Raw genomic sequence first — 25008 nt, 5'->3', positions numbered from 1 at the left:
GAAACATCGAAGACCAACGCTTATCCGGTGCCCTTGAGAGCATCAGATCAAGTCCTTCCTTGTGGCCATATCTAAGTTCTCCTTACTCTCACAAACACTGCATTTGGGGCTGGGGAGACAGCTCAGTATACAGGATCTTAGGTTCAGTCCCTAATTTGGTATGGTTGTTCATGTATCTATAACAACACCTATGATACCAGCACTTGGAAGGTGGTGGAGGCAGGAAGATCATGGCCATCCTTAACCAAATAGGTAGTCTGAAGTCAACTTGGGCTGCACAAGACACCATCCCCCCCACCAGAAAAAAAGAAAAAGAAAGAGAGAGAGAGAGAGAGAGAGAGAGAGAGAGAGAGAGAGAGAGAGAGAGAGAGAGAGAATCTTTCAGACGCCTCCTGGACCGCCCAGTGCAAGACAGAGAGAGAGACAGAGAGAGAGAGAGAGAGAGAGAGAGAGAGAGAGAGAGAGAGAGAGAGAGAGAGAGAGAGAGAGAGAGAGAGAGAGAGAGAGAATCTTCCAGACTCCTCCTGGACCGCCCAGTGCAATCATGTCCCTCTGAGGCCAGGGCTGAGGGCTTCCCTTCACACAGCCCCATTCAGGCTCACACCTCACACTGTCTTCTGTAGAGGGACACTTTCACAGATGTCTCTGTTCTTTACACATCTGGATATGTCAAAACCACATGTAAAACAAAAGTAAATCTCTGAAAAAATGTTTTCTAAAATAATAAAGTGGTTTTGTTTTGTCGTTGTTGGTATTGTTTTGGGTTTTTTATTGTTGGTTTTGGTTTTGTTGTTGTGGTTGGTTGTTTTGTTTTTTGGTGGGGTTGTTTCTTGTTTTTTGTTGTTGTTGTTGTTTTTGGGGGGTTTGTTTGTTTGTTTTTTGTTTTTCCAAGACAGGATTTCTCTGTTCTGAATATCCTGGAGCTCACTATGTAGACCAGGCTGGCCTTAATCCCAGCCTTTAGGAGACAGATCAGGTGGATCTCTGTGAGTTCAAGAAAGAAAGAAAGAAAGAAAGAAAGAAAGAAAGAAAGAAAGAAAGAAAGAAAGAAAGAAAGAAAGAAAGGAGAGAGGGGGGAGAGAGGGAGGGAGGAAGAGAGAGAGAAGGGAGGGGGAGGGGAGGGAAGAAAGAGAGGAAAAAAAGACCAGAAGAGAGTAACAAGTAAACTAAGAAAAGATAATAAGAGGCAAAGAAAGAATTTATTTCAGGCTGGTGGGATGGCTCAGCTGGTAAAGGTGTTTGGCACCAAACCTGACAAACTGATTTCCATCCCTAAGACCCCAGTGTGAAAGGTGAACACCAGCTCCTGCAATCCTGAAAGTAATCCTCTGGCCTACACACACCACATACCACACACAAACATGCACACCACTCCCCACACACTCATACACACACACATGCTCACACACTACATAATAATATTTTTCAAAAAGAGGAGAATTTCACTTCTGGCCACATGGCACACATGTGCTCTAGGGACAAGTAGAGAACAGCCGTTCACTGATGGATGGCAGTTGGGCTGACTGCCACTTCCTAACAGCACCAGTGGATAGCAGGAGATGAGGAGTCAGGCCTTCCAAGGTTAGACAACAGCAAAATGTTGGCATTCAAGCTTCACAGAAAGTCTCTTGTTTAAGGGAAGCTTCCTGCATGAGCAAATGGGCGGGCTGATGGGCAGACCCTTATTAGAGGGTAAACGAAAGGACAGGCTGAGGGAGAAGAAAAGCTGTTTCACCAGGAAAGCCTGGGACGCAGAGAAGGCAAGGAAAACCAACAAGTCTGAGCCTGGGGTCAGCGTGAGGATGCTACAAAGGCACCATAGTAACAGCAAAGACACTGGTGACAAATGACTGTCAGCAAAAGACTAGTTAAAAGATAAGGTGAGGGACAATCGAATAATGAAATATTATAAATAATCTAACAAATATTATAAATAATCTAACAAACTGGGCAAAACCTAGCAAAACAATATCAAGAATTTAACAGATTAAATAAATATAAATACATTCACATGTAGAGGATTTACTAGCACATTTTTACCAGTCTTGTATAATAATTTTGCATAATAATTTTTATTTCAAATATCCATTCAACATACAACAAAATTGACGTCCATATCTTACTAGTCCATATGCATTAAAAATCTAAATCTAAAAAGAAGGTTTTAAGATCATGTTCCCCAATAATTATTTGAAAAGAAGAAATTGATCAAAATATCTAACACTTGGACACTAAATTGTTGAAGATCTGTACTGGTATGTCATTAGATATTTTGTGAAATTTAAAGGTTGATTTTGGTTTTTGCTTGTTGTAATTTGCAGTCTAAAATAGAAGCTTCCTTATCATGATAAGAACATTTACTAGAAATTAATAATAAGCAATTTTAGTTTCTGTTGTCCAAGAATGAGCAAGCCCACCCTAGCCCACCTCTCCCACTGATTAGAACTTCAAACACTTGAAAACACAAAAGGCTTTGTCAGTGATTGGCAGACACACAGAGATCAATGAAGACACAGAAGCCTTGAATAATACTATCAACTATCTTAATCTAATTTACAAAACTTGAATTGGATTAGATCCCGAAAGACTAATAAAAACAGTCAGTTTGGAGACAGAAGCCAAAATGCAGAAAACTAATCTATTGAGTGAGCATTCCAGATTTTGTTTTTTTCCTCCTTTATCTCCCAACTTTGACTTGCACATGACCCCAGAGCAAAACTGTGCACCAGACACAGGCACCAGAACCTCTGGGTGAAATTCTGTCTCCCTGGAGCGGTGGGAAAACGGAGCCCTGTGAGTCAGACAGTGTGAGTAGGTCTTTGTCCCTTTGTTCTTTCCAAACCCTGTCTGGGTGACTCCGGCAGAGCTGCAGAGCGGAAGCTGTCTGGCTGGAAAGATGTGATGTGGTGGGTAGGGGAAGGGAGGCATGTCTTCTGTTGTTGAGGGCTTGTTTTATTGTCTTAACTTGTGTCTGTGGTGCTCGCGATCAGCTGCCAGGGCCTTGTACAAACCCTGTAAGTCTCCAGCTCTGGACCACAGCCTGGTGCCTCCCTGTTTTTCCTCTTGTTGTTCTCTGACCCACGTTTTTCACTTTATCCCCCGATAACTATGCTATGCATCAACAGAGACAGCTTACAGGATCAGGGAAGGGATCCTTCGGAAGCAGCAAGCGAAGGATTCCCCCAGTTCTGTTTTCAAGCCGGCACAAACACCACAGTTGCCCTCAAGTGCTCAGGTAGAGAGAACGGGCTCAAAGAACCCTGAGACAAAGGCATCTGTGTGGGGAGGGACAGACCTGCCAGCCCAGAATTCTCTATTCAGTGGAAACAATCTTTCAAGAAGAAGGCAAAGTATTAATCAGCCTCATATGAAAGAAAGTTAAGGGAAGTTACCAAAAGATAAGCTCTCAGTGAATTTGAATAAAAAGTTCTTAGCTGAGGAGAAATTTTGCTACAGGGAGGTAGAAACGTCAATAATAAAAAGCAACAGAAACAGCAAATACATGAGTAACTGTAATGGGTCATTTTCTCCACTTAGTTTAAATATATACATGCCTGTTGGAGAGTAAAACAATAACTTTTGGCAAGTTTTTCAGTGTATGTGAATGTAAGGTGAACGGCAGCTATCATGTGAAGCAAGGAAGGCAAAGGAAGCCTTACCCTAAAATTATAGATGTTAGTTATCAGTAGACTGTGGCGTAGCCATAGTTATAGATGTTAGTTATCAGTAGACTGTGGCGTAGCCATAGTTATAGATGTTAGTTACCAGTAGACTGTGGTGTAGCCATAGTTATAGATGTTAGTTATCAGTAGACTGTGGCATAGCCATAGTTATAGATGTTAGTTACCAGTAGACTGTGGTGTAGCCATAGTTATAGATGTTAGTTATCAGTAGACTGTGGCATAGCCATAGTTATAGATGTTAGTTACCAGTAGACTGTGGTGTAGCCATAGTTATAGATGTTAGTTATCAGTAGACTGTGGTGTAGCCATAGTTATAGATGTTAGTTATCAGTAGACTGTGGTGTAGCCATATAAATACTTAATTGCCTAATAAGTTATAGATACTAGTTATTAGTAGACCGTGGTGTAGCCATATAAATCCTTAATTGCCTAATAAGTTAAACTAAGATCTAATCTAATGTAGGTAAAGAAAAATGGAAGACATGTATAGGTGAAAAAATGGTTGTATGGGTAAAGAAAATTGGAAGACATGAAAAAATTCAAATAATTTAAAAAGATGCAGAAAAGAAGACTAATATATACAACAGAGAGACAGACAGAAAAAATGCATAAAATGATGCATAAATCTAAACAAACCTTTAATTACATTAATTGTAAATGATCTAAACATGCAAATTAAAAGGCATGGATTTTCAGATTGGATAAAAATGCATAGTCTAGTTTTGTGGTTAAATGTTTGCCTAACACACATGAGGATCTCAGGTCAATCCCCACTACCACAAAGCAAAACAAAAACCAATACAAGCAACAACAGCCAAATAACCCAAAGATATAGCTATATTCTATATAAAAAACTTATTCTAGATATATTAGTTACAATAAAAGAACAGAAGAACTAATGGGCTTTAGTCTGAAAGGTATAATTCACTATATTAACAGCATGAAAAAGAAAATCACAATATCACTTCAATAGATGCAATTAAAATTTTAACTAAATTTAATTTCCATTTGTGATAAACACTCTCAACAAACTACAAATATAATAAAACTTTCTTTTTTACTTTTAAAATATTTAATTTTTTTTATTTTGTTGGGGGTTGTAGAGATAGGTCCTCTAGAAGAGGACCCAAGCTCAGTTCCCTCACATAAGACAGCTTCACAACCGCCTACAATCCACTTTCAGGGATCTGATGCCCTTCTGGCTCCTGTGGTCATTATAGTCATGTACACAGACTCACATACAGACATGTACATATAACTAAAACTTGAAAATAAAATGGGGGGGTTAAAAGACAATTTGCTGTGCTCCAGAGGGGACTCAGCAGTTAAAAGCATTGGTTGCTCTTCCAGAATATCTGGGTTCCATCCCCAGCACCCACATGGCAGCTCACAAACCATCTGAACTCCATTTCCAGGGAATTCAACAGCTTCTTCGGAACTTTGCTGGTACCAGGCATGCATATGGTGCCTAGACATGCATGTAGTCACAAACACCATACACAAAAAGTTAAATAAAAAAAAAAAGACAACATGGAGCCGGGCGTTGGTGGCACATGCCTTTAATCCCAGCACTCGGGAGGTAGAGGCAGGCGGATCTCTGTGAGTTCCAGGCCAGCCTGGTCTACAGAGTGAGTTCCAGGACAGCCTCCAAAGCCACAGAGAAACCCTGTCTCGAAACGCCCCCCCCCAAAAAAAGACAACATGGCTGCCGGCAACGGAGGGTATAGGAAGGGACAGGCCCTAGAAAGATAGTGTGGGGAATTGGGGAGGGGTGGTCATGGTCATGCCATCGTGGTTGTAGTGATGGTTACTGTGACCATATTTTCAGAGAATTCATATAACTATATGTTGAAAAGGTGAATTTGCTACACATATATTAACTTTTTGTTTGTTAGTCTTCGAAACAGGGTTTCTTTGTGTAGACCTGGCTGCCCTGGAACTCCCTCTGTAGACCAGGCTGGCCTCGAACTCACAGAGATCTGCCTGCCTCTGCTGGGATTAAAAATTTGTGCCACCGCCGGGCAGTGGTGGCGCACGCCTTTAATCCCAGCACTCGGGAGGCAGAGGCAGGCGGATCTCTGTGAGTTCGAGGCTGACCGACAGCCTCAAAAACAATACAGAGAAATCCTGTCTCATAAAAACCAAAAAAAAAAAAAAAACCAAACAAACAAAAAGCAAAAAAAAAAACTTGTGCCACCAACTTTAACTTTTTATTTAAAAAAATTATAATATAGTATAGCCTTACAATGTAAGATAAAGAAGCCATGAAATTTTTACTTATTAGAGGGTAATAACTTAGGAAATTCTGTAACGAAAAAACACATGGATTTGTACATATAGTATGGGTTTAACCATACATATATCATATATAATGAATACATATATGCAACATATTATATACAATATAACACATGATATACAACATATAGCATATGTATATTATATAATGTTTTTAAAAACACTGCTTTCAGAAAGTAGACAAAACATAAATTATACCCAAATGATAAATACATATATTATATACAATATAACATATATAGCATATAGCATACATACATTATATATGGCTTTGGGTTTGTTTTGATATTTTGTTTGTTTGTTTTTGATTTTTTTTTTTTTTGAGACAGAGTTTCTCTGTGTAACAGCCCTGCCTGTTCTAGAACTCACTCTGTAGACCAGGCTGGCCTTGAACTCACAGAGTGCCTCTGCCTCTGGGATTAAAGGCATGCGCCACTAACACCGGGCTATAATGTTTTCTAAAAACTGCTTTCAGAAGATGAATTATACTCAAATGGTAACTGAAGGTTATCATTCAGCTAGTGGCTGAAATTTAACACATTTTTTTACTTTGTCTTTTCTGTATTTTACATGCTTCCAAGATTTCCTGCAGTAAGGCAGAAAGAATCACTCTGCTCCAAACAAATAAAGTATCCACTATTGAATACATTTTAAGAATAAGCTAGGGAGTGGGGAGATGCATGCAGAGCCCCAACAGCCACATAGAGGGGCGTGCAGCAACACTGGGGAGGTGGAGAGTCGGGTCCCAGGCTGAACTGGTGAGCTCCAAGCTCAGTGAGAAACCTTGCCACAGAAAGGTGAAATGTGGCTAAGGGAGATGCCTGACATCCTCTCAGTCTCCACACATGTGTACAAATATGCACGCACATGCAGACACTCTTGAACATGTACACACGCACGCAGATATGCTATTAAAAGGACGACTAGTGGCCTGCAGATTTGTAGCTGATGGGACGGTAACCTTTGTGACTGGTCCTGTATCTTGAACAGTGTCAGGATAACTTCATCCGTATGATACTGGACCAGCAATTGGAAGGTCTTCTTTATGGTACTTTGAACAGTTGTGTCGGTGACTCTGTCTATGTGGTAGTAAATTAACTGGATGATTTCTGGCACCTAAAAGAACAAGGAGGGAGAGTTGCTTGTTTGTTTTGCTTTGCTTTGTTTGGACAGCAACACTAGCTGAGTGGAAGTCACCACTTAAAGTGTGGGCTGCAAACAATACAGCTTCAGGACCGAGCACAGCTCTGTCCTGCTGTACTCTGCCCTGGCCAGTCGCTCCCAGAGGACTGTGAGACTATAACCTTCAGGCCTTCAGAGGGGCAGAGAGAAGGCAGCCATGGAGGGCCACACCATGTCTGGAACACATGGCATGAAGAATGACTTGGGAAATAGGTATATGATTGTTGCATCAGAAGGGCACTGTGGACAGAGGAAATGGCTAGTTCTGATTACTGGTATATGAAGCAGAGAAACTACTTCCAAAGTTACCTTTGAGACTTAGAGGATAATTTTCATCTTCCCTGTATATTGTGTCCTCACTTAGAAAACAAGAGAAATAATTTCATCCTCCTTAGCATCTGAGTTAGCACATCTGCATTGGCTACAACAGCGCTTCTCAGCCTGTGGGGTGTGACCCCTTTGGTGGTTGAATGACCCTTTCACAAGGGTCACATATGCAATATCTTGCGTAACAGGATATTTACATTACTATTTGTGACAGTAGCAAAATCACAGTTATGAAGTAGCAATGAAAATAATGTTATAGCTGGGGGTCTACACAACATGAGCAGCGTGTATTAAAGGGTCACAGCATTACAGCATTAGGAAGGTTGAGAACCACTGGGTTAGAACGCTACCAATCTCCACGACTTTTGGCCTCTTTGAGCTTTTCCTCATTATTTTATTATTAACTGTATGTGTGTGTGTGCACACACATGTTTGGGCATGTACATGCATGTGTGCAGTGACAATGGAGGCTAAAAACAGAGGATACCCTGAAGCTGGAATTACAGGTAAGATCTGTCCAATACAAGTGCTGGGAACTTAACTTGGGTCCTTTGGAAGAGCAATACATGCTCTTAACCCACTGAACCGTATGTCCGGTCTGATCTTAATTCTTTTTAAGTAAGCAGTTTGCAAATAAAAAGATATGTTTAAAGGAAAAAAAACTGTCTAGGTTGAAGTTTGGGTATAACATGGTATATTCTCATCACTGGTTTACGCCATGAACCAAGGAAACGATGACTGGGTTTAATGGGAGAAAAATAACAAAAGATGGAGAGCTGCTTCTTTGCAGGATGCCAAGAATTGAACACAAGCCAGGGGCAAATATGGAATTACATTTTTAGGATTGTTATTAAGATAGGGTGACAAGTGTCTTTACCCTCTCTCCCCGCATAGCTCTAAGGCACATTGTTCACATTTGACTATGCAATGAACATGCTGCTTACAGCGGAGTCTATCACCAGGTTCACTAGCATACAATCTGAACACCGGGCTGAGTAGCTGGCTCCAGAGGCCCCTTCATCTCTAAAGGCCCATCAGTGGTCTGCTTTGAGGCACATGACCAGATGGCTCTGCAGGCAAGAACCACAAAGGGCTGAATCCAGGAAAGCTGACAGAAGATGTGGTGAGCAAGAGAGAGGGCAGATAGAATGGGTCTTTTAAAATGATTTAATAACCAGAACAGCTAAAGCCAGACTGTCCCATCTTAATTATACTGAGACTGGTTCTCCTTCTGATGAAGGAGTCTGCACGACCCATTTCAATTTAGTGCCCACATCTCCTAAGTGTTTATCCCACACTAACATAGCTCCTGCTGTTGTGATTTTCCAACTTTACAATGGCTTTAAAGCGATACATTGTTGTGGAATATTATTTTAGCTAGGCAAAGATGTGATATATTTGCTTATGCTGCCTTTGTTAACAAAGATGTGTTGTATTTGTTTATGCTGCCTTTGTTAACAATGTAAATATGTGTTACATTTGTTTTTGTTGCATTCGCTTATTTTAAAAAAATGTGTTGCTGTTTCACCTTGCCTGCCTAAAGCACCTGATTGGTTTAATAAAAAGCTGAATGGCCAATGGCTGGCACGAGAGGAATTAGTGAGCTGGCAGGCAGAGAGAATAAGTAGGAGGAGAATTCTAAGCATGAGGAAGAAGAAGAAGAAGAAGAAGAAGAAGAAGAAGAAGAAGAAGAAGAAGAAGAAGAAGAAGAAGAAGAGAGAGAGAGAGAGAGAGAGAGAGAGAGAGAGAGAGAGAGAGAGAGAGAGAGAGAGAGAGAGAGAGAGAGAGAATGAGAGAGAGACTAGGAAGAAAGAGAGGTAGATGCCCAGGACCAGTCAGGTAGCTGCCAACCAGCAGGCACAGAGTAGGACATGTGGAAAGAAAGGTAAAAGAGACCTGTGGTAAACAGTAGATGAAGAGAAACAGGTAAAGTTATAAGAGCTAGTGGACAAGCATAAGATAAGGCCGAGCATTCATAACTAATAAGAAGTCTCCATGTCATGATTTGGGAGCTGGTTGGTGGCCCAAAAGAAAAAGGGTGGTACAACACATATTCCTTAAAAACAATACTTTGAAGTTCCATCCTCTCTGGGGAGAGTGATATGTGGGACGATATTCCTAGTTGGGTGGTGGCCGTGAGCTGCAACTTTGTTAGTAACCAGATGACAAGAGGAGAGACGGCCGGCACTACAGTGTGCTGTTAAGGCAGGCTGTTTGGTGAGTGAGGTGTGTTCTCAGCTTTCAACCATTTCAGTTTATTAGTATACCTCACATTCAGTCAAGACATACTCGAGTATATCTTTGTTGTTAATGTATGAGTCGGAAATGCCTCCACAGCTTCACGCTTTGAACAATTGTTTCTCCGTGGGCAGCACTATTTTGGGAGGCTGTGGATTAGGGGGACCTAGCTAGTGAAAATCCCGTTGCTAGAGGTAAGCCTCTGAAGGCAACAGCCTGGCCCCTGGCTCCAGTACCCGGCCCTGCTTCCTAGTCTACTGCCATGGGGACAGGCTCCTGCACACACTCCTGCTGCCATGTACAGAGATTCTCTGCCATGTCATTCTTGTCATGGTAGACTGAAACCCTCCGAAGCTGTGAACCAGGAGAAACCTTCCCTTCCTAAAGCTGTTTCTGTCAGGCATTTGGTTGGTCACTAATATCTATACCTCTGCCTACCATTGTTCTTGACCATGCATTCTCCCACCTACTTGAAGGAGCAGCTACAACATAATATATACACAATTTCTGGAAATGGGAGAGATGACCAAGGTCCTGGGAACCCATGGTACCCTCCCACTCCATCTTTGACACAATTCTTGCCTTCCTAATACAGATGGGAGCCTGGTCATCACTACTTCATTCTTTCCCACAAAAGTACCTTCTGCACTTTTGTTAAAAGAACTCTCCATATAGGTTTTTTCTCCCCAGAGTTAAGGGACTTGGGATTCCTTAAGCTCAAGTTGATAGGAAATAGAACAAGATCCCCAAACAGAACAGAGAGATTTTAAAGCCATGTGCCCTCCAACGCCTACCTTGGCGACTTCCGTAAGAGGGCACTTCAGAATCACCTTTAACATCTTGGTGGCTGCCAAGATATTATTTGTGCTGCCACTGGTCATGGCATCCATGGCCACCATGATCACATCGGCTCTCTCTACAGGGGTCAGGTACTTCCTGAAGAACTGAAAGAAGAGTGAAGCTCTCCATCCCAGCATCCCACTTGAAGACAGCCCCCAGAGCATCAGGCACCCACAGAGACCCATCAGACGGGGTTCAATTAGGAGGCAGCCTGGGAAACATCTGTGATTTGAGGTCAACTCCAAAGTGCTACCAACTCTGATGTCCCCAAGAAGGAGCAACAGTCCAGACAATGTATCACATTGGCCTTTTCATTTCTAAACTTGAAATGCAATTAGGTGAGCCCATTGGAAACATATTCTATGCCTAGTGGCTTTACAGCATTCCAAAGCAAGTAGAAAATGTGACATGCCCCACATGGGAGTGTGCAAATGTGAAGCTCAGTGAGGTCAAGCAGCATTGGTACCAGCTCTGTATGTGGCTCTATTGCTGGGATCTAGGGAGGACTGTGAATAAGACAACTCTTGGTACCTTTGCCCTTTGGTACCTGGCTTGGGAAGCAGCGAAGATAGTGTGGGCGAAAATGCTAAGAGTGTCTGTGGCAGGGTGCTGAAACTAGCTGGGAAAACGAAAAAGTCTCCCTGGGGTCCAGTCCTGAGGAAAATGGGGTCAAAGTTCCATCAATGAGGTAGAATTGTGAAGGTGGGGAATGGGAAGGCCCCTAGTGTGACTCCAGTATCCTGCATGGACGATGGGGGTGGGGGGCCAGCAGGAAGAGGAGACTGAGTAAGGACAAGGCAGGGGCAGGCAAGGGCAAGAACCAGACCCTTAAGGTCCTGGTAGACCAACTGAGGAGGCTCAGACCGTAGAGGAAGACGACAGAGAGTTTGCATGGAGTCTGAAGGAAATGTTATGAGGTTTGTATTTTAGAAATGTTTTTCTGGCTGCACGTGGAAAAGGTAGAGCAGAAAGATGGCTGAAACGGAGTATTTAGGAAGAGGCTGCTGTATTGACCAGGCGAGAGGTGATGGGGGACTCGGGAGGCAGAGCAGTTAAGTGTGGTATGGCTTTGGATATGGGGAGAGAGAGAGGGGAAGGAGCATAGGACAAATCCTGGATGTTTAGCTGAGGTGATCTGGGTTGACTGAGCTTGGAGACATCAGCACTTCTTTCTAAAATGGCCTTGGTGACCTCTCACTTCACACAGCTCAAGTGCCACTAGGAGAATTATCCACCTGTCCTGAGAACTTGAACTTTGTAAACACTCCTGTCTGTGGGATTATTACTCCTACAATCTACTGCCTAGCCTCCTGTCTCCCCCGCTAACCCAACCGCTCTGGGCATCCCATGCACAGTGGGCATCTGGGTTACCAGTGTGAGATTCTGCATGTTGGCCATCCAGTTTCCACGGAAATGCTTCTGCAAGTCCTTCAGGATGGCCTCTGTCTTCGGTCTGATACCTCCGATCCAAAAACAGCAAGTAAAGGGCTAGGCCTTATTAGAGGAAAGGAACCCACGCTCCCACCTCTTCTCCAGGCCTCTGAGAGCAATAGAGACGAACAGATTAAACAGCACTAGCCCCAAAGTATAGAGGGAATTCCCTAGCGTTCAAATGAAAGGTGAAGGAAGGGTATGGACTGGGACTCAGGCTGGCCCCTGTTCCTGTACCATGACAAAATGTGGACTTGAGCCATCCCTGTGTGCTTAGCAGATTGTACCCACACTGAACCACAAGAAGCCAAGGTCTCTGAAACTGCCTTGGGTGGGGTGGGGAGGGAGTTTCCAAATGCCTTTGGTGTCTCTGTGACCATGATTGTTTGAAACAGAAGGGCTTGGTCAAAAATCCCCACATTTGTTCCCCAAGAAAAATATGCTTACTTCCCTAGTGTTGTGGGACATCTAGGAAATGTTGAAGATCCAAGTGGACCCCTGTAAGTGGCTACAAGCTTAGATGCCCCCTCGCAAGAACATCATTGAAAAGGACATACTATCGGAGATGGGGCAACTGGAGGGCAGGTAGTCAGGGTTCGTCCCACTTACTTCTCTGCAGCACAAGGACGGTGAACACGTAATACAGTGCCTCCAGTGCTCCCGAACTGACCTCCTGGCTGGGATTCAGGCAGAAGACGCTGAAGGTTCCAATCAGCCTCCCCATTATGGAGAACGATACTATGTGCTGACAGGAAGCAGACATGGTTACCTCCCCTCATCCCGAGGGAGCTTCTCCCCGCTAAGATCCCCCACCCCATATTTATCCTCCTTCTATATTGCTTTACCATTGCCTCGATGAGTCCCATCCCTTCCTACCCCACACTGTCCTGGCCAAGGAAAGCAACGCCAGCTAACGGCAAGGAAAGGAACAGCTAAAGCCCTGAAACACATTCATTACCCAGTGGGCACTGGGTCTCCATCAGCTGTCCAGGCCAAGGACTTCAACCAGGCTCCTTGGAGCTTATTAGGTCCAGAACAGACAAAAGAACATATCAAGCCTCTTGAGCCTCAGGGACAGAAATAAACACTGATGCAGAAAAGTGGGGTGCATGTACTCTGACTACCTGCCCTCCAGTTGCCCCTGCAGAACCCAGGCTCAACCAGCATCCCTCCTCCATAGAGAAGCAAAGCCTGCTGGGTCTGCCTTGCAGCAACCACAAATACTCACCAACAGTTCACCACAAATACTCACCAACAGTTCCGAGAAATTGCAAACAAACCTCAGCAATCGGGAAATAGTGCCCAAGGCTCGGGTCTGTTGGTGCACTTTGTCAGACAGCATTAACCAAGGCAAGATGATCTGCAGACAGGACAGAGGGACTCATCAACAGGGCCGTGGAGCAGCGCTCTCTTCTTGGCTTGTCCTGTGTCTACAGCTGACAGCCAAAAAAGACCAACAGAAGGAAGCTAGAGTGGTCACTAGAGGAGCTAAGTTATCATTCACTCCATAGGTTCCATCTGTGTCCCTTCACATGAGAGATGGTACAGGGAGAGCAAGGCAGACCTTCAAGGACAAGGGGGAAATGAAAGACACATCACCCCCACCTGCTAGGCCAGGCTCGGGAGTGAAGTGTCTCTGAAGGGTAAATTCAGAGCCAGTGGTTGCTAGGGCTTGGTGATAATGTGCTTCCAGTAAGGGTTCTGTGGACAAGGACTCTTGTCATCCTTCTGCAGTCTTGCGGGGCAGTATTTTTATTGCTGTTTAGGTTGAGGTCCCACCTGTGGGGACCTGTTTGGTGCTCACTTTTGGAAAGTGGGTCTGGGGTCAGAGTTGAGGAATAGGAATCTTTCTCCTTATCATGGACATTCATGCTTTGGTGGTGCACACCTTTAATCCAACCACACATTTTCTGTGTGTAATTGGGAGACAGGAGCAGGTGGATCTCTGAGTTGAAGGCCAGCCTGGTCTACAGAGTGTGTTTAGGGTAGCCAAGACTACACAGAGAAACCTCGTCTCAAAAAATAAATAAGTAAATAAATAAGTTAATTAAATAAATTAAAAATAAAAATAAATTAAAGGGGAAAAAGAAGGGGTGTAAGAAATGAACTGGATTTGTGGCTCAGTGATACAATGTTTGCCTGAGGAGCTGGGTTCAATCCATTGCATTAGGGAGAATGGGAGGAGAGAGAGAGAGAGAGGGAGAGAGAGAGAGACAGAGAGAGAGAGACAGAGACAGAGACAGAGAGAGAAAACGACCCATACATGGCATCCAATACAAACTCAGACTTTTCATAGATGTATACTGAAAATCTACAATTAAGCTGGAGTCGGTAGCTCACATCTGTAACCCTAGCATTCAGGAGACAGAGGCAGGAAGTCTGCTGTGAGTGTAAGGCAAGCCTGAGCTATGAAATCTAGCCAATAGGAAGGAAGCTCTCAGATCAGTGCCAGCTTTATTTCTTCACATCCAGTGACTCCAGTATGAGGTGCTTTTTTAACAACAGTGTCTTACCATCAAGTCCTGCTGAGTAACCATGGGCAACAAAAGTATTGTTTGAGGGGCTATGGAAATAACATTGGCCAACATCTTAAAGGAAGGTAATTCATACTAGTGTTAGGTTTTTTGTTTGACAGTCTATGGTGTCTGGTAAAGGCATTATCCCTCTATATAGAGGAACTCCATTTAAACTTTTTTTTGTAGACCTATTTATTATGTATACAGTGTTCTGCTTGCAGGCCAGAAGAGGACACCAGATTTCATTATAGGTGCTTGTGAGCCACCATGTTGTTGCTGGGAATTGAACTCAGGACCACTGGAAAAATAGCCACTGTTCTTAACCTCTGAGCCATCTCTCTAGCCTCCCATTTAAACTCTTTACATATCGTTTTTATGTAGCTTTCCCCCAAGCATCTTTGGTTACAGCCTACTATTCAAAGTTAAATTAAAACAAATTATGACACATTATGTTACAATTATTTTATACAAATTTTTTCTAAATGAGGTGGTAAATATAATACAAATTTTGTCTCATATAAAATAACTCATTTTCTGGCCATCCTAACAAAAGCAACCTACAAACTCAATGCAATTCTTATCAAAATTCCAACAGAATTCTTACAGACTTTGAAAAGTCAATTCTCCCCTTCTTATAGAAAAACAAATATCCAAGCTAAAACAATCCTAACAATAAAGAAACTGCTGGAGGTATTCATCCTAAATTCAAGTTATACTATAGAGTTATAGTAATAAAAACTGCATGGTGCTGACATAAAAATAGACATGTTGATCAATGGAATCAAATTGAAGACCCAGATATAAATCCTATACCTATGGACACCTATTTTTTGATAAAGAACCCAGAAATACACACTGGAAAAAAGAAAGCATCTTCAAGAAATGTCACCAGTCAAACTTGATGTCTGCATGTAGAAAAATTCAAATAGACCCATATTTGTCATCCTGCACAAAACTGATGTCCAAGTGGCTCAAAGACGTCACCATAAAACCAGATACACTGAACCTGATAGAAGAGAAAGGAGGGATTAACCTTGAATGCATTGGCAGGGAGACTGCTTCCTGAATAGAACAGCAGTAGCACAGACACTAAGACCAACAATTAATAAATGGGACCTCATGAAACTGAGAAGCTTCTGTAAGGCAAAGGACGCCATCAATAGGACAAAATAGCAGCATACAAAATGGGAGGAGATTTTTACCAACTGCACGTCTAACAGAGGACTAATATCCAAAATATGTAAAGAACTCAAGAAACTAGGTATCAAAAAACTAAATAATCCAATTAAAATGGGGGTATGGATCTAAAAGAACTCTTAGTAGAGGAATTTCAAGTGACTGAGAAACATTAAAAGAAATGTTCAACATCCTTAGCCATCAGGGAAATACAAGTCAAAACTACTTTGAGATTCCATCTTTCCCCTGTCAGAATGGCTAAGATCAATAACACAAGTTACAGCTCATGCTGATGAGGATGTGGAGCAAGTGGAGCACTCTCCATTGATGGAGACTAGTACAGTCCCTATGGAAATCAACATGACAGTTCCTCAGAAAATTGGGAATCAATCTACCCCAAGATCCAGCTATACCACTCTTGTGCATATACCCAAAGGATACTCTATCCTACCACAAGGACACTTGTTCAGCCATGTTCATTACAACTCTATAATAGTCAGAACTTGGAAACAACCTAAGTGTCCCTCAACAGAAGGATAAACATAATGTAGTGCATTCACTCAATAGAATATTACTCAGCTGTTAAAATAAAATGATATCCTGAAATTGGCAGGCAAATGGATGGAACTAGAAAAGAAGAATCATCCTGAGTGAGTTAACACAGACCCAGAAAGACAAAATGGTATGTATTCACATATAAGTGCCTATTAGCTATAAAATAAATGATAAGCTAGGTGTGGAAACCTAGTACAGTGGAAACTTACTGGAATCTATGAAGCAATAAAATCCTGACCAAGACAGAAGTTGGTACCAGGAAGTGAGGTAGTGCTGCGATAGGCCTGGCCATGATTTTATTTGGAGGAATGTGGACTTTGGAACTTTGGATTAGAAAAGCAGTTGACAACTTTAAGTGGGGCTTAAAGGGCCATACCAGTATAAGCACAGAAGACAGTGGTGCTGAGGGCGATTTGAACTGTGAGGGCCTGGTTCAATAGGTTCCAGAGAAGAAGAAGGTTAGTATGTGGCCTAGAGACTATTCATGTGATACTTTGGTGAAGAGTGAGGCTGCTTTCTGCCCTTGTCCAAATATTTGCCTGAGGCTAAGTTTAAGAGTTTTGGATTTGCAGAAGAGATTTCAAAACAACCTAGTGTGGATTGTGTTGTATGGTTATTAGTGACCACACTTACGCAGATCTATAGTGAAAAAGAGCATGCTGAATAAGGAAAGTTACAAAATGTACAATTTGAGGAAAAGGGGGCCACCAGGGAGTGGAATGGAGACACATGGAATAAATAAAAGCCAGATATTAAGTAGCATAAAGGGAGTGGTGACTTCAGGGGAAGCCCTCACCCAGCTAAGCTTTCCACTTGTGAAAAGGAATTAAAGACGAGATTAGGTTCAGATATGATGGTACATCCCTTTAATCCCAGCACTCAGGTGACTGAGCCGAGAAGGCTTCAGAGTTCAAGTCCATCTTGGTCCACAAAGCAAGTTCAGGACAGCAAAGTACAGGAAATGAAGGAGACCATCAAAAACAGAGAGTTGGTGAAGATGTAATTGAATGAGGGGGGCAGGTTCCAGCCCCAGAACGCAGCAGAACTTGACTGCTTAGGCCAGGAGGTTCTGGCTGTAGAGTCAAGGATAGCAGGAAGGGGTTATAGAATCTCCCTCTGAGACTAAGGAAAGCTGTTGAGTCCAGGCATAGATCAGGGATGTCTCTGAGTGAAGGCCTAGAGAGGCCAATGTGTAAAGCTGTGAAGGTGAAACCTGGATTGCCTTAGAGAACCCAAAATGCTGAAGATGCCAAAGCCACGGGATACCTGCCGAGGAAGCTGCTAACAGGGAGTGGGTCAGCCCAAGAGAGAGAAGTGTGTTGCAGTCAACAATACGGAAAAGAGTTGGAAATCTGTAGAGCATTTATCATCAGACATGGAGACAAACAGCCTGGAGTTTGCCCAGCTGGTTTTCGGTCTTTGTTTAGGACAGGATTTCCTCACTATGCTCCCTTTTGGAATTGTAATTTAAGTCCTTTGCCATTATATGTGGGAAGTATGTGATCTGCTTTTTCATTTTGATTTGACAGGAGTTACAATTAAGAGAATTCATGAGTCTCAGAAGAGACTTTGTACTTTTAAACAAGTTTGAGACTGTTATAGACCATGGGGACTTTTGAAGTTGAACTAAATGAATTTTGTTTTATATTATGGCTATAAGCCTATGGGGGCCAGGGAGTGGAAAGTGGTAGTTTGAATAGTAATGGCTGCCATAGACTCGTGTATTTGAATGCTTAGTCCATAGGGAGAGGCACTATGTTGTTTTGTTGGAGGAAGTGGGGGCAAGCTTTGAGGTCTCAGAAGCTCAAGCCTACCTAGTGGCTCACAGTCTCCTTCTACTGCCTGTAGATGGAGATGTAGAACTCTCAGCTCCTTCTCCAGAACTATGTCTGCCTGCATGCTGCCATGCTTCCCACCATGGCAGTTATGGACTAAACCAATGAAATTGTAAGCTAGTACCAATTAAATGTTTTCCTTTTAAGACTTACCATGGTCTTGCTGACTTTTCACAGCAATAGAAACCCTAACTAAGACAGTGATCCCTATGAGGACTCCTAGTAATGCAGGATATATAGTCTCAAATGACCAGTGGGTTGCATTCAATTGAGTTGTTGCCCAAGGGAGTCCCGTGGAAATCCTCGAAACAACCCAGGCTGATGCTAAGACAAAATGTTGCTCCCCACAAACTGATGGTGGGGCCCCTTTGCTAAGGATAACATCTACACAACTCACTGAACATAGAGAAGCTGAGCTGACACCTACTTGGAGCCTTTACCCCTATAATCTAGTGTCTTTGGTGCAGAAAGTACTCTGAAGGCTACTGAAAGAGAAATATGGACACCAACCCAGCCACAAAACCTTTGATTTACAACCTGATCTTCCTACAAAATATGCTAGGGCATTGGTGGCACAGAACTTGTGGGAGCAGCCAACCTATGTCTGATTTTACCTAAGGCCAACTCCCCGAAGAGGAACCCACCAACACTGCTAGCGTAAACAAGAACCAGAAACTAGACATCCCAGAGACCTAGTAAGACTAAACACTACTGGTCAAAAAAAGTATTAATAAAATAGCTCCTAATGATATTCTGCTACACTCATAAATCAGTGACTTATACAATCATCATCAGAGAGGCTTCCCCAGGCAGCAGATAGGAACAGATGCAGAGACCCATAACCAGACATTATACAGAGAGAGTCTAAATTGGAGACCTCCATCAAACTCCTCCCTCAGAGCTCAGGGAATCCCAAGGAAGAGGAGGAAGAAAACTTCTAAGAGGGGATGGAGGACACCAGGAGAACAAGATCCTTTGAGTCAACTGAGCAAGGTGCAAAAGAGCTCACAGAGACTGAAGCAGCAAGCGCAGGACCTACACAGGTCTCACCAGGTCCTCTGTGTATGTATTATAGCTAATAGTGTTATTATTATTATAGCTAATAGTGTTATTATGGGACTCCTGACTATAAGAAAGTGGATCTCTGACTCTTTTTCTCCTGTTGGGTTGCTAACTTTGATATGAAAGGTTTTTTGCTTGGTTGGTGGTTGGGTGGTTGGTTTTCCAGTCAGGAATTCTCTGTGTAACAAGCCTGGCTGTCCTAGAACTCACTTTGTAAACCAGGCTGGCCTCGATCTCACAGAGATCCACCTGCCTCTGCCTCCTGAGTGCTGTATTAAAGGCATGCAACACCACCACCCAGCCTGATATAAAAGTTTTTACTTCACCTTAACATATTATATTTTCGTTATGCTTCATTGTTATCTCTTAGAAGGCCTTTTTTTTCTAATGAGAGACAGAAAGGAAATGGATCTGGAGGGGAGGGGGTGTGGGGAGGAAATTAAAGTAGTGAAAACAATAATCAGGATATATTGTATGAGAAAAAAATCTATTTTCCTTAAGAGAAAGAGAAAATTGCAGACAGTTACTTTGAAAAAATAATAAAAAATAAAAATAGAACAAAATAATCCATTTTTATGAAAGGTTGAAACTTTTGCATGGTGCTGTTTTATGTAGTTAAGACAAAGTCACACTATATAGCCCAGGTTGGCCTCAAACTCATTGCAATCCTCCTGCTTCTGCATTTTAGTGCTATATTTATAGACATATACACTATGCTTGGCACCATTTTCCTTTGGAGAACAAGGAGCCTTGTAATGAACGCTGAGGACTAGAGCTCAGTGCCTCCCTTCCCCCCCCATGAACTCCAAGAATAACAGGGGTTTGTTATTGCACCCACAATGAGGTGTCTATAAAGCACAGAAACGCCTCTCAGCAAGCACACCAGCAGCAGTACATTCCAGAGCACTATGTCACTCTCCCAAATACAAACAAGTGCCTCATCTGGATGCAGCCCTCATCAAGACCATCTTATGAGATAACCAGACAGTCTTATCTCTATTTGTAATCATACACTATTTTAGGCAAAATGTCTTAGTCCAGTCAATAGCCATTTTGCTCGTGAGCGTTATTTTCAATGGACTCTTGGCTATTTCCCTAATTCAAACTCATTCTCAGGTAGTGAAAATTTGCCAAAACTAAGAATATCTTAAGTCAACTAAAGAAAAACAAAAGCACTTGATAATGCTTTCAAGTTAGCCTAAGGGTGAACACTGATCTCTGTCACAGAGCAGTGACAGCAAGGGAAAACACACTCAGATGATTCAAATCTAGCCCAAACTTAAAGGACATAAATATGATCACTGCTAATGCCCCAGCATGCCCAAGTTCTAGATGGAAAAGGCTTCTCAGCCTGACGACTGTGGTCCCCAAATGTCACCCTCAGAGTATCTTGGGGGAGACACAGGACTGCATCCTCTAATGAAGCTTGAGAATCCTGGAACTAGAGGAGCACCTGACTGTTGTCATACTCCTTTCTTGCCTTAGCCAGCATACAATACAAGAGTAGTATGGGGTTCTGGTACTACAGCCACCTACCTCCACGAAGTTTTGCAGAATAAGCATGTTGGGGCTCCTATCTTCCATCACAAGAGCTTGTAGCATTTCATCCAAGGCCTGGTTTGTCTGAGAATCAAGGAGACATGGGGTGTGCGATAGGATGACTGTCACGTGGCTTGCTTAGCTTCCTGGGAACACTCCCGCCATCTCCTCTATAGGATAAAGGAGCAGGGAGCCAGTGTGGTCCTGTTGTCCTTGCATCTGCTCACATATCAGCTACATTATAGTTTTCCTTAGTGTTGAACTTGCTCAGCCTTACTAAAGGTGGGTTCAGGCTCCTCTCTCTTTTTTCTTTTTTTTTATATATTTTCTTTTTTATTTTTAAATTTAAATTAGAAACAAGGTTGCTTCACATGTCAATTCCAGGTCCTTCTCCCTTTCCCTCCCCTCCTCCAGAGCTCTCCCACCAACTCCCCCAATATCCCCTCATTTCCCCAGGGAGGGTGAGGCCCTCCATGGGGGTATCCATAGTCTGTCATTTCATCCAGGGCAAGGCCTAGACCCTCCCCCAAGAGTTCAGGGTGAGAGTGCATCTCTCATTGTTGGATGGGAGCCCAAAGTCCATTTGTATACCCGGGATAAATACTGACCTACTACCCAAGGCTCAATAGATTACCTAGACCTCCTCACTGACACCCACATTCAGGGGGTCTTGATCAGTCCCACCCAGGAGGTGGTCCTCAAAACAAAGTCATCCCCATGGAGATCTTCAGCAAGAGACAACAACAGTGGTTACCTGGAGGTAGAGACTAGCACTCTCCTTTCGGTCTAGACTGGGCTGGATGAGGGGCAGGGCAAATATGCTGGTGATGCTAACATTAACCAGGTCCAGCTTCTGGCATAAGTGGAAAGGCGGCTTCACCTGGCTTGGAGGAGAATCGATGAAAAACAAGGGACTTAGGGGGTCCTGTGTGAGACTGAGGTATATTTTCAGAACCCTCTAGGGAAAACTGCTCTGCTACTCCCTGAGCTACAGAAAACTGTGGACCACTTTACAGTGATTCCTTGTCAGGACAGGAGAACATCGAGTAAGGAGGCTTCCTATACTAGATGTCTTAATAGATTTCCAAAAGGTGCCCCTGGTCCCAGGATGCAGGCAGATGAAGTGGCAACCATAGGCCTTGCCATTTCTAGCCTCCAGTCAAGTTCCCAAACCTTGCCTGTCTTCCCAACCCAACTGTTCTTAGGACCAGAATTCCTGGGGGCAGGGAGAGGGTCCATGGGGAAAGAACCTCAGAGCCACAATGCAGAGCATAGCTTGCTGGCGCACACTACTGTCCAAGATATCCATGGGTTCTTCCACGATTAATGTCTAGAAGGATCAGAAAAAGTGAGAATTTACCTCAAAGAGGTTACCAGCCCTCAATTTTAGGGCTGTCACCTTCAACCCGGAGCAACCAACTAAGAGTTATGTTATTTCTCACCTCAATTTTCCTGGCTAGAAGGGTTTTAGGATAGTAGTTATTCATGTTGCCATTTGCCTGGTCACGCACAACACCGCTCAAAATTGACACGGCATGCAGGAAATTCAGCTTGTCTGTCAGGGACTAAGGCAGAAGACAAAACCAGTCTCAGGGCAGAACCTGAGACCTGTACTATACACACTATGCCCAGTCTCAACCGGACCAAAGTATAGATTATGTCTCAGTGCTAGACATCACTGATATTTCCAGCCTTTGTAGGCTTCTGGGGACAGTAGGGCAGAGTCTAAAGGAATGTCCTTTAGAGAAGAGGGGTACTGTTACCCTGCCTAGTGGCCTGGGCTCCAAATTTCCCCAGATCAAGAGCCACGAATGAGCTGACATTTGGGTGGCTTCAGGCTAGGGCTAGAAAAAGATGGACCTTAGATTCCCCACCTTGCTCTTCAGCTCTCAGAGAATCTCCTTACCATCTCGCCTGGTTCCATGAAGTCCAGAACCAGCTTGTAGGCTTCCTTTTCTGATTGGCACAATCCTGAAGAGGGTGTCATTGAAGGAGATTAGCTGATTTTATCAGGCGGGAAAGGAAGGGACAGCCACTCCTCCCCTCCCGTCCATTGAGGAGACTAGAAAACCACCGAGGTGCAGCATGGGTGTGCACAGCGCCCGTCACAGGGACTTCAGGAGTCAGCACGGAAAGCATTCAAGTGTGGACTTAAGACCTTCTGCATCAGGTGTGGCCACTGATTCAAGAATGGTTGGGAAGGGAGAAGGCTTTAAGCCACTCTCAGCATCCCACAGATATCTAGGACTGTCCCACACTGCCTTTGAAATTCCTGATTCAAGTCAGCCTTGGGAGTCTGTCTTGTCAGCTGGGGGGGGGATGAGCATAGACTTAAGGGCTTGCTCCAATGAGAAGTGAAGACAGAGTTTAGGAGGGAGGCTAGGAAAAAAGAGTCCAGAAGGGCTAAGGCAAAAGAATGAAGGTGGGGCTGGAGAGATGGCTCAGAGGTTGAGAGCATTGACCGCTCTTCCAGAGGTCCTGAGTTCAATTCCCAGCAACCACATGGTGGCTCACAACCATCTACAATTCAATCTGGTGCCCTCTTCTGGCAGAACACTGTATGTATAATAAATAAATAAATAAATCTTTAAAAAAAAAAGAATGAAGGCTATGACAGTGTGCAGGGTGCATTTTCCTCCTAAGTGCTGGTATTAAAGGTGTGGGCCACTACCACCTGGCTGGAAAAAAAATCCTTCCGAGGGATCCGTTGGGAGTCTGAAACAATAGCCCAGAGAGACAAATGGAAGCATACAGCGAGGGAGGTGGGAGCACTAAATTGTCAGACCTGCAATCTATTTTGATGATTAGTTGAAAAAGATGACGGACAAGATGTGTGAGAGCTAAAAGGAAGTCAAGGTGGTTTAGGGTTAGGAGTGTGCCTCAGGGGTAGAGCTCAACATGCTGAAGTTGCTGGGTTTGATTCCCCGGTACAACTATTAAACAAAAATTAATTAGGCATAGCGTTACACACCTGTAATCCAAGCACTTGGGAGATAGACGTAGGAGGATCTTGGATTTGAGAGCACGCTGGGCTATATAAGTTTGAGTTCCCAGCCTGCCTGGACTTCAGAGTAAAATTGTGTCTCAGAAAGTAAAAATGGATACAAAAGCAAACAAAACCAAAACAGATGGTGTAGCAGCACGCACTTGTGACTCTAGTACTTAAGAGGCTGAGGCAAAAGAACCAGGGCAAATGCGATGCCAGCTTCATCTACAAAATGGACTCCAAGCCAGCCAGTGCCATGGTACCACACAGCAAGATTCTGCCTGGAGAAAACAGGCAACAAACAAACAAAACAAAAAAACAACAGATTACATTTTTGGCCCCGAGAAACTAGAAGGACTGGGTGGCCGTTTGTTGACCTGAGGAGATCTGAAAGTGGTAGCAAAGTCAGGGTTCAGTTGGAGCGTGGAGCATGCTGGTTTTGAGATGTCTACCAGGCATCGAAGTGCCCTGTCCACAAGACAGACTTGTGGATAGGACATGGTGATACTTCCCTGAACTCCTAATCATGAGGTTGAGGCAGGCCAATCACAAGCTTGAGGAATGTAGCAAGACTGTCTAGAAGAAGAAAAGGAGGAAGAGGAAGAGGAGGGGGAGGGAGAAGAGGAAGAGGGAAAGGAAAAAGGAAAAGGCCAACAGAGTAACGGCAGGTAAAGGTGCTAGCCACCAAGGCTGGCAGCCTGAATTCCATCTTCTCGACCCACATGGTGGAGAAAACCTGGCCCTGTAAGTTGTCCTTTGACCTCGACACATATGCCATAGCAAGCATGCACACTGTACACATGCATGCACACACACACTAACAAAATAAAGGACACTTAAATTTAAAAAGACTGATTGGGCAGTGGTGGCGCACGTCTTTAATCCCAGCACTCAGGAGGCAGAGGCAGGCAGATCTCTGTGAGTTCAAAGTCAGCCTGGTCTACAGAGCGAGTTCCAGGACAGGTTCCATAGCTACTGAGAAACCCTGTCTCGAAAAACAAAAGCAAAATCAAAACAAAAATGAAAAAGACTGGGGGTGCGTTGACTGGGAAAGAAAACTGTTTTTCCTTTGAACCATGGAAAGACCCTATTTTGTGAAGACTTTAGGAAAAGGAAGGAAGGACATCTGCAGAACTTGGTTCTTTTTTCTGCTACACAATGTGAATAGCTCGAACTGCAACCCTCTGTGACGTTCGCTGCCTCAGGAATAAGCTAGGTCTCCAATGTTTGGGAATCCTTGGAATCTCCAAGTTGATAATCAGAAGAGTTTTATTTCTTTGTTAAATGTATCTGTTGTGTTTTCAGTTAAACTCCAAATTTTATTTAAAAAAAAGACTGGG

At 43.4% G+C, this 25008-nt stretch overlaps 1 protein-coding gene across 2 annotated transcripts in view; it reads right to left on the bottom strand.

Annotated features, from left to right (window-relative positions):
- LOC101828187 (maestro heat-like repeat-containing protein family member 7) overlaps window positions 1-25008 on the bottom strand; it is a 36809-nt gene that overhangs the window by 11077 nt on the left and 724 nt on the right. For both annotated transcript variants that reach the window (XM_040739085.1, XM_040739086.1), the window contains exons 2-11: window positions 22589-22653; window positions 22125-22247; window positions 21933-22012; window positions 21437-21566; window positions 20680-20766; window positions 13252-13359; window positions 12609-12744; window positions 11940-12028; window positions 10523-10672; window positions 6943-7097 (exon numbers count right to left, since the gene is read on the bottom strand). In XM_040739085.1, coding sequence (XP_040595019.1) covers window positions 6943-7097; window positions 10523-10672; window positions 11940-12028; window positions 12609-12744; window positions 13252-13359; window positions 20680-20766; window positions 21437-21566; window positions 21933-22012; window positions 22125-22247; window positions 22589-22653 — 1123 coding nt within the window. The remainder of the gene's footprint in view (window positions 1-6942; window positions 7098-10522; window positions 10673-11939; window positions 12029-12608; window positions 12745-13251; window positions 13360-20679; window positions 20767-21436; window positions 21567-21932; window positions 22013-22124; window positions 22248-22588; window positions 22654-25008) is intronic.

The sequence above is a fragment of the Mesocricetus auratus genome, unplaced genomic scaffold (assembly GCF_017639785.1).
Source record: "Mesocricetus auratus isolate SY011 unplaced genomic scaffold, BCM_Maur_2.0 Super-Scaffold_100676, whole genome shotgun sequence".
Taxonomy (NCBI): Eukaryota; Metazoa; Chordata; class Mammalia; order Rodentia; family Cricetidae; genus Mesocricetus; species Mesocricetus auratus.
The sequence above is the reverse complement of the archived record's forward strand: the minus strand, read 5'-3'. Positions and strand labels throughout refer to the sequence as shown.